This window comes from Lactuca sativa, chromosome 3 (assembly GCF_002870075.4).
Source record: "Lactuca sativa cultivar Salinas chromosome 3, Lsat_Salinas_v11, whole genome shotgun sequence".
NCBI classification, from domain to species: Eukaryota; Viridiplantae; Streptophyta; class Magnoliopsida; order Asterales; family Asteraceae; genus Lactuca; species Lactuca sativa.
In genome coordinates, this window is record NC_056625.2 from 49,495,847 (window position 1) to 49,506,181 (window position 10,335).

Genomic DNA, 10,335 nt, shown 5'->3' on the forward strand with positions numbered 1-10,335 from the left:
GAGTGAAGATGGAGTTGTCGAGCTATCTATGTACAAAGACGGGAGGCTTGGACGAATGGAGGCGGAAAAATAAAACGCATGTTTTTTTTTAGGTCAAATGAACTTGACAGACTTTAGAAGAGGTTGGCCCATATCTGTGTGGTGAAGACCTCGCGCAGACGTTTTTATGTCTACGCACTTCAGAAAAACAAACGCACTTCAAACCTATAAGTCTGTGCGTGGTCTGCGCCGCGCAGACAGAAAACCTCCCGTAAATCTGCACAGAAAAACAAACACCCTCTTAATCTTACATGTTTAAATGCAAGAGATAGCGAGCAACCTATTTTCATTGATTTGCTTATTCTAGCATCTTATTTCCATTATTCAATTAAATTATTATACTTGGAAATTGTATCCGGCTACGTTAATATAATGCTCATATCAAAACACGAAATTTTCTAAAATTAGGTTTTCGGATTCGAGCGTCAACCGATTTTTACCGGTTGGGTTTTCAAATATGCATCACTGAACATGGTTTAAGAATCCTCTGCACTTGTTCCAAACAATATTTCCGCCTAAATAAACAGGGTGTTGTTAAAAGAGAGGTCACCTCCATGGTTACAAGAAAAGTTTGATCTTTCTCACTGACCTCGAGTTGGAGCATTTACTGCGTTTTCTTGAATACAAAACTCTTAAACCTGCCAAGAACCGTCATTGGCATTTGTGTAGAAGCAAATAGCTCGGGTTGAACTTCGTATGAGCTAAATGCGCGGATTGTTATCCATTAAGAGGCATTTCTCCATCTCTGCAATCCAAGCTTCCTGTAACCCACAAAGGCTCTACAACTCGCGCTTTTGTTTAAAGAATGTAAGCACTGTAACTTATGCTCTCAGTTTGGCGGAGAGTTTAAGATCAAATACTCTTAGAACCGAGATTCATGGCTGTAAAATTAAGCACGGTTTTTCAAATGACATTTACTCTCAAAACAATTTAGTGAAAACGTACATGAAATGTGGAATGTTCAGTGATGCATGCAAGCTATTCGATGAAATGCCTGAGAGAAATCTGGTTTCTTGGAGTCTGATTATATCCGGAGCAAATAAAATCGGTGAGTATGGGATGGCTATGGGATTGTTTATTGAAATGATGCGAACTGAGTATTTCATGCCTAATGAGTTTGCTTTAAGTAGCATCATGAAATCAGGTATTAGTATGGGAGCTGTAGAATTTTGTCTGTGCATCCACTGTATTTCTGTCAAGATCGGACTGGAAAATAATGTTTTTGTGGGTAGTTCAATTCTACACATGTACTCCAAATATGGAGCCATTGAAGCAGCTGAACGATTGTTTGAGAGTCTGAATGATTCAGATCTTGGTTCTTGGAACACCATGGTTGGAGGTTATGCACAATGTGGACATAGCTTCGAAGCTATCAATCTTGTATCTTCCATGCACTCGAAAGGAGTCCCAACGGATGAATTCACCTTCATACATGCTCTTAATGCATGCTCAATTACATCTAATCTGGACTTTGGAAGCCAGATTCATGGACAGATTGTTCGAAAGGGTTTTGAAGCAATGGTTACACTGATGAACTCATTGATAGATATGTATTATAAAACCAATGCAAAGGACCATGCTTGGAAGCTTTTTGAAACAATGGAGAACAAGGATATAGCAACATGGAACACAATTTTAGCTCTTTCTTCTGTAGAACAAGTTGTACCCTTGTTCACTGATCTTATGATCATGGGCTTACAACCTAATCGTATAACATTTTCAATCTTGTTCCGAATGTGTGGGGATGCTCATGTGGTCAACCTCGGTCTACAGTTCTTTGGTCTTGCATTCCGTATTGGTTTACATGATGATCCAAATGTCTCAAATTGTCTTATTGGCATGTTCTGTAGATGTGGTGCCAAAGAAACTGCACGTTTGATTTTCAATTCCTTGCCTTCTAAAGACTTGCAGAACTGGAACGAGATGATCCATGGGTATAACTTGAGTTGTGATCTTGAAGCCATTAAGCTTTTCATGAACTTATGGGGTTCAAGTTCAACCATTGAACCAAATGAGTATACCTTCTCATGTGCCCTTGAAGCATGTTTCAAGACTGAAAACATTCAAACAGGTAGACAAGTTCACGGGATTATAATCAAATCTGGTTTTGCTTCCAATGGACACGTGTGCAGCTCATTAGTCCATGGTTATGCTAAATCCGGATTCCTAACCGATTCATATGCGTTTTTTGATGATAAAATGGACATAGTGACTTGGGGAAGTTTGATTTCAGCATTAGTGGATCAAGGCTACACGAAGGAAGCCATTGAGGTTTTCAATCGTCTAAAAGCCGACTCAAAAAATCCCGATAAATTCATATTCGTTAGTGTTTTAAACACGTGTGCTACAATCGCATCTCTAAACCTAACAAAATCGGTTCACAATCAAGTGTTCAGAATTGGGCTCGATAAAGACGAATATGTCGCGAGTGCACTCATTGATGCATACGGAAAAAGCGGTGATATCACAAGTGCAACCATCGGGTTTCATGAATCATGGAGATTCGCTGACGTGGCGCTTTTCAATACGATGATAATGGCGTATGCTAATCATGGTCTTGTAACGGAAGCAATCGAAGTTTATGAGAGGATGAAATCGATGAATCTAAAGCCAAGTCAATCGACATTTGTGTCGGTTTTATCGGCATGTAGTCATGTAGGTCTTGTTGATGTTGGGCGTATGTTATTTAGATCGATTGTGTTGGATTACAAAATGGATCCTTCCCCTGATAACTACGGTTGCTTTGTTGATTTGTTGTCAAGAAATGGGTATCTGGAAGAAGCCAAAAGGGTGATTGAGGGGATGCCTTATCAATCTTGGCCGGGTATATGGAGATCATTTGTTAATGGGTGTAGGATACATGGAGAGAAAGAGTTAGGGAAAATGGGTGTGAAGAAATTATTAGAGTTGTTTCCAGAGAAAAATGCTGAGGGGTATGTAATGTTGTCAAATATTTATTGTGAAGAAGGTAAGTGGGAAGATAGTTGGAAGGTGAGGAAGGAGATGATTGATAAAGACATTAGAAAAGACGTGGGTTCTAGTTGGGTTAGCATATAGAAGAGGGACAGATAGAAGTCACATAGCAGAAGAAAAAAGTAAATTATAGCAAATAGCAATGTACTTTATTTTATTATTCATAGTGGAAAATATCTTTACATTTCCTTAGTTGTAATATCAACTAATTGCAACAGTTGCAGTGTCATCCATTGATACAACAGATGTCAGATTTGATAAAATCATATTATCTAAATCTTGTTTGATGATTTTCACAAAATCAGAAGAAATCACACATTAATTATAAATATTAAGATTTAATATATTTACTCGATAGTGTCTGTCTGTCATAGTAATGAATGTCTAGGGATGCAATAAAGGAATGTTGTTACTATTCTATTATAATTCTCACCTGTTAATGTTGATTATTTTTTAGTGAAAGTATATTTGTTTACATTGCAGATAATATGGTCTCCAATTTATGAATACTGATTTCTTTCGGTTACCTGGTGTTATACTTTTAGAACTGTAGGATTGATTAAATTTAAGCTAACAAAACAAAACAGGGGACATAAACAGAGTAACTGTTACAAAAGGAACAAAGTCAGTTTTGAGTTTTTCATTGAATCTATCCGGATCAAATTGAACCTTGTACACTCTCTTGATCAGATGAATTTGGACATAAAGGATTAGGGTTATCAGCCAATTGAGTGAAGGAATATGCAGAAGCAAAACCCAAATTATGTTCAGATGGATTGTTGATCCAATCTGTAAACCATTGTGTTTGGGTCCCCCTTTGCATCCCATCCACATAACCACTCACATTATCCACTGTCATATATCGTTTCTCAAGTGCAAGCATCTCAGTTGGTGATGGTGCTTTACCGGAAACGGGTTTTTTAAGGGACTCAATCCTTCTGGAAATGTGTTTAAGGGTTTGATCCACCAATCCACCTAGATCATTCAAATCAGGGAGGCTCAAATTTGTAATCGAACCTTTTCCAGTCAAACATTGATACATGACCTCAGTCATCTCCTTCTCCCGATTCTCCTTCATCTGCTTCTTCAGCTGCTCATTAGATTTTGTCACCTGTTTCCTGATGAAGCTCTCCTGATTCAGCATGTTCTTGCTTCTCTCCATCTCTGGTATCCTCTTAAATCGAGCAATCACATGCTGGACACCGATGTTGTTGGGCCATATCTCGGGTTGAGCTTCATATGGGCTATATATGATGGCACATGCATCGATGCCACATAAGGTACTCAACTCATTCACCTTCTTCATCAAACCTTTCTTCCTTTTCTTGTATGTTGCTTTCCTTGCTGAGTCGTTGGTTATGAAAGCAAGCTTCACTTTCTGCCTAGTCATCGCCAAACAAGCAAAGAATCGGTAGAAATATGGTATTTTTGTGTGGGAGTTGGAAATTGGAAATGAGCATGCTATATAAATACCACAGGTGACAGATTTGACATAATCGTAATATTAAAATCTGCTTGTTTAGGGGAAATTATTATCAATTCAAAGATTTCTACAAATTCTCAAGTAATGACTAATATTCACGCATTAATTGTGAATATTAAGATTGAAGATACAAATAGGGGGATATCCTCTAGTATCTGTAACAATGTGTAAATTTGTGCTTGTGTCAACAAACTCAAAGAATATAAATATTCAAGTTTCATACTGTATTAAGTTAGATGAAAATGTACAAGTATTTATGTCAGGGTACATAGAATGTTATATAAAATGGGAACTTACATTTCATTTCCAATATGGGCAATGTATTTTTATTTTTTTTTTGCATACTACTATTAATGGTAGAAAATTATAAGTTGCTATTATTAGTAAAGAATCTGTTGACCAGATCCTCCACTGTCCACAGTTTGGGTTCTGTTTTTGTCAGTTTTTTCACTGTTTTTATTTGCTACAGGATAATCAAAGTCCAAGAAAACAGATTTTTCTTAGACATTTCATCAAACATGTTGCGTGCATCATGATTCATATACAATCTTGAATTGTTTTAAGAGAAAATGCCATTTGAAAATGTGTCTTCCAAGAGTAGACGATATCAAGCTCTCCGCCAAATTGAGAACATCAGTTAAAGTGGTTAATTGAAAGAAATCAGTAATAATAACTTGAAAAACATATTTCAGTTAAAGTGGTTAATTGAAAGAAACCCTTTTTGAGCGATTTTGAAGCCGGAGATCACCATTCGAGCTAGTTTTTAAAGATCTTGGAGTGAAATCATTAGTAACATCAATCAGTTTACTTTTTCTTAAGATGTTTAGAAACTTCATTTTTTTTCCCGGTGGTTGCTAATCCCATATACTTTTGATTAGATGTAAACAGTGTTATAAAAATCTCAACTAGATACCGATTAATCTCCTATTAGCCCCTAGGTTCTACTTGACGACTAGAAGATGCCTACCAATTAATCCCTTTTTACACAATGAGTGAAGTAGTAGCAAACAATGAAATTTTAATACTTTGACAAAGTTATATTTCAATAGAAACTATTTGCGGAATGATTAGTGTTGTATTAAACATATTAACCCATTTTGTTATGATATTAGTGGATTTATGAACTTTGTTATGATATTAGTCATATTTAATTTTTAAATTTCAAGAAATTAGCAATTTAAGGTCCTCGATTAATCTCCCTAGCCGATTAATCCATTAACCCCAGTCCACCGACTAGCTCAAACTTTTTTACAACCTTAGATGCAAGGGAACCCCTTAGTTTACGGTTTGATTATTAGTTTCAGATTTATTAGTTGTTTAGTTTATTATATTTGCTTGTTTGTTGATTGTGACAACCCAAAAATTTCCGTCAGTTTTAACGTCGAAATTTATTTACGTCAAAAATTAGTCAAATTTATCCCAAAAATAATTTTGACCGGAATTAAACCCGTTGGAATATTTTAAATAATATTCGTCAAGCGAACCAAAATTAAAGTGATATAATTTTAAAATGTTGTTTTGTTTAACGGTAGTCGTTAAAAAAAACCTCGTTCGCGGTTGGTGTCAGGTGAACCCCAACCAGGCCATAAGCTCCACCCTATATAAGGGTTGAGTGGGTTTCACTCCCACCTTTTTTCCCCACCTTAGACACACACACACACACACACACACACTCTCTCTCTCTCTCTCTCTACTTTCTCTCTCTACAAAACGAGTTTTGGTCAAAAATCGTCCCTTCGAGCTTCAAATCGGTAAGATAACCTTCCTAGCTTGTTGTTTAACTCATCTAGCTTGCAAATTCGTGTTTAAATTACCCAAAACCCTCAAGAACATGAGTTTACGGTCCAAGAACACCTTCATGGACCGTAAACACTCATAAATGGGGTTTAATGCTCAAAAACCCTTCCAAACCACTTATGGAGCTTAGCAATGACTTAGAGACTTACACGAAAGGACTTTGAACACCAAAATCGGGACAAATGGGGAGTAAACATGAGTTTACGGTCTAAGAACATCCTTAGACTGTAAACCCATCTTCATGGACCATAAACACTTATTTAAGTGTTAAACTACCCCTCAAACACCTTTAAAAGCTTCCATGAGTGCCTAGAGCCTTGTAAACCTTCATTTGATGCACCAAAAACATGATTCATGGACTAACATGAGTTAATTGCCGTAAACTCATGTGTTTAAGGTAGTAAACTCCCCAAGAACATCTCATAGACCGTAAACACCTTTCCAAGGTGTTTAAGTGCCTTTAACACCTTCCTATGCTCATATAAGTGACTAGAACCTTGCATGCATGAGTTAGAACCACCAAACAACAAAAGAAATGGACCAACATGAGATTACTACAGTAAAATCATGTGTTTACGGTCATAAACTCCTCAAGGAGTGGTCATGGACCGTAAACTCCCTGAAATGGCCCATTTGGAGCCTAAACCACTTCCTATGCCCTAGAATTGAACCTAGCCTAATTCCAAAAGTGTTATAAGACCTTAATGCATCAAAGAACACACCACCCATGAGTTTACGGCCGTAAACTCATGAGGATATAGTCATAGGGCCGTAAACTCTATAAAGAGTTTACTCTTGAAGAGCAAACTCCCTAATTGGGCCATACACTCCCTTAGATGTTACCCGGGACACTCCTAGCACTTGACCAAAGTGTTTTCCACATTTTAGGATGCGTATACGTGTTTAATTAGTATTATAATTACTAATTGTATATAAACATATGTCATCATATGTTAATAGGTCACTAAGCATGTTCAAGTCTTTACTTGACACCGAGCCACCCAACCGGCACTTTCGTTCGATCCGCTTACAACAGGTGAGTTTATACCCCTGAATTAACCTTTTAAATGTTTTTACATGCTTTTATTGGGGGGGGGGGGAATACAAGTTAAAACATGCTAGTTATCATATCAAGCATATGTGATTGATAACCCGCATGCACAAGGATTATTACACTGTCAGCTGTTTGTACCAAGTATGGTACTATAAATGATTTTCCAAAACGTCTTTACTTGTTTAAATATTTTCTTAAATTGACTCTCGCGCTGTATGTTTTACTTCAAAACCAGTTACAGCAGTATTTGAAACAAAGGTTTTTCTTTACTTATATTGTTCTATCAAAGTTATATTCAAAACTTGTTTATGAAAGATTTTCAAGGATTTCTAAAGGTCTTCAAACTTATTTTACAAAAGGATACCAAGTCATGATTTTCTTAAGTGTAAAGGTTTTTCTAAATTTTTTATCAAAGTTTTCTTCCATGCTTCTACGCTTCTACTTCGTTAAATGCTACTACTTCGTTAAACGCTTCTACTTCGTTAAACACTTCTACTTCGTTAAATGCTACTACTTCGTTAAATGCTACTACTTCGTTAAATGCTACTACTTCGTTAAACAAATGCTTCTACTTCGTTAAATGCTACTACTTCTTTAAATGCTACTACTTTGTTAAATGCTACTACTTCGTTAAATGCTACTACTTCATTAAATGCTACTACTTCGTTAAACGCTTCTACTTCGTTAAATGCTACTACTTCGTTAACCGCTTCTACTTCGTTAAACACTTCTACTTCGTTAAATGCATGCCTGTACTTGTATAGTTATATAAATAATGTTTAAAGGACTTAGGAAGGCTAGTTCGCCTTATTTCCTTTTCCTCGTTTGGATGTGGTCTGGTGGGATCGGATATCCGTCCGAAGGTCGTTTAATCATTAATTATATATCATGTATACATGTATAGACATGAAGGTTTACATCGATCAGTTCATTTCCCTTGGGTAGCAAGGGCATCCTCCCACTCGTCACTCAGAGATCAGAGACACTAGTAACTATTATAGGAATAGTAAGGAAGCTCTATTCACTCTTCCTAGTACGCAAATTCCAAAGGAGTCAGTTCAGTTGTGAGTCTCTATCGTTAGCCAACACTTACATCAGAATTCACTATACGAGATGCATCTTCAAGACGCGGATCTCCCCATTGTCGAGTTGGTAACCAGAGTCTCCTGTAGGGAGAGCGGACATTGTGTGTATAGATCTATACGGGATTAACACCCCCGCACCCTGACTGCTAGCTACAGTCCACGGCCTACCAAGCCAAGGGGTGACAAATGTCATGTTTATTCCGACGTTTGCACGGCGTCAAGTACTCTAGTGTTAATCAGTATGGTTACGAGTATCTCCATGTTTACCTTATAATTCATGGCCTTATGGTAACGAGAATTAACACTGTATTTCTGAAACAACACTCTTAGGATCAATCTTTGTTTTAGACCTTGCTAGCTGTATCTTTCATTTGATACTGTTTGGGGTCTGTGTCTCTTTGTTTTAGACCTTGCTAGTCGTATCGTACATTTGATACCGTCTGGGATCTGTGTTTCCTTTTGTTAGACTGAGCCAAGCGTATCATTCAGGCGATACTTTCCTGGAGTCTATGATTTCTTTGCCTTAGTCAGAAGTATTTTCTGCTGAGGCATATGTCATTTTCCCTTAGTAATTTTACTAGTGATATTCTCCTACTTTCTGTAAAGTCAAATACCATATTTTGGTAATGATAACCTTTCAGGGAAAATTTCTCTCTAAAACATCACACTGTCGAGTCTTGGTAGAAGACTGTAACAGCCCGGATTTCCAGGTATCTTTTATTCATATATTTTTGGTGTTTTGTGAGGGGACTCGGCGAGTTGGAGCTTAAACTCGCCGAGTAGGATCGCGGTTCTGGACGCAGGTTCGCGCTTGGACTCGGCGAGTCCAAGGAATGGACTCGGTGAGTCCGCGCTGTTTAATGAAACCCTAATTTCCCGGTCCTAAGCCCTATTTAAAGGACCTTATGGCCCTTCATTGCGGCTACCTTGACCTTGAGAGCACCAAAGCAGCTGAGGGTTCTTGTGAGTGAGATAAGAGGCCATTATTCACCAAACTTGTGTGTATTTGCAAGAAAAGAAGGGGAAAGTCAAGCTAGAAGAGTTGGGGAGCTTGGATCTACTTCCATTTCGTCAGGGGAAGCTTCTTGAGGTATCATTCAGAGCTTATTTTCCGTGTTTTTGTTGATATGGTCAAATCTAGGGTTTCTTCATGCCTTGTTTGCTTTGTAATTGAAGTGTGAGAGGTCCCATGGGGATATGGTACCTAGATCTGGACCTTAGCAGGTCGAGAGAGTCCCAAATGCCATGCTTTATGTCCTTCCTTTTGGGTTGGAGACTAGGGTTGCCATCTTAGAGGTCATTTCTTCAAAAAAGAGCCTTGCAGGTGTTGCATGGTAGCCAAGACTGTGACTTTACGTGATGAATGAGCTTAGGAGGGCCAGATCTATGAGTTGATGGAGCGGATCTGACCTCAGAAGCGAGATTGAGTTGATGCATGGCATGGACTCGCCGAGTCCGAAGAACAAACTCGACGAGTAGCATGAAGATTGTCCTTAACCACTCAGCGAGTGGTCCTGCCGAGTTATGGGTTGACTCAGTGAGTCAGGGAGAGTTAAAGAGGGTTAACAGGTGGACTGAGTCGAGCTGGAACTCGCCGAGTTGTTCTTGAGACTCGGCGAGTTGAGTCGTGGTGGCCCCGCGATTCATGCCAGGTGGAACTCGTCGAGTCAGGGGAGTACTCGACGTGTCAAGAGAGGATCCTAGGGAGTCAGTGAACACGTATAGACTCGCCGAGTCGCCCTAGTGCACTCGCCGAGTCCGGTCAAAGTTGACCGTTGACTGTTGACCAGAGTTGACCAGTGTTGACTTGATAGGGGTAGTCAACCTTAGTGGTAAAAGTGTTAATTAGAGATATATGATGTTATATGTGTTGGATTAATGTCTAAGTCCATAACTATTTTGGT

General features: G+C 38.3%; 2 protein-coding genes across 2 annotated transcripts; one reads left to right on the forward strand and one right to left on the reverse strand.

Moving 5' to 3' along the window:
* Positions 1-744: 744 nt before the first annotated feature.
* Positions 745-3,096, forward strand: LOC111884428 (pentatricopeptide repeat-containing protein At3g09040, mitochondrial). The gene has a single exon (XM_023880755.1). The coding sequence runs from the start codon at positions 745-747 to the stop codon at positions 3,094-3,096; it is 2,352 nt and encodes a 783-aa protein (XP_023736523.1).
* Positions 3,097-3,415: 319 nt separating this feature from the next.
* Positions 3,416-5,393, reverse strand: LOC111884444 (agamous-like MADS-box protein AGL80). Its single transcript, XM_023880768.3, has one exon. The coding sequence runs from the start codon at positions 4,400-4,402 to the stop codon at positions 3,671-3,673; it is 732 nt and encodes a 243-aa protein (XP_023736536.1). The 5' UTR covers positions 4,403-5,393; the 3' UTR covers positions 3,416-3,670.
* Positions 5,394-10,335: the final 4,942 nt, after the last annotated feature.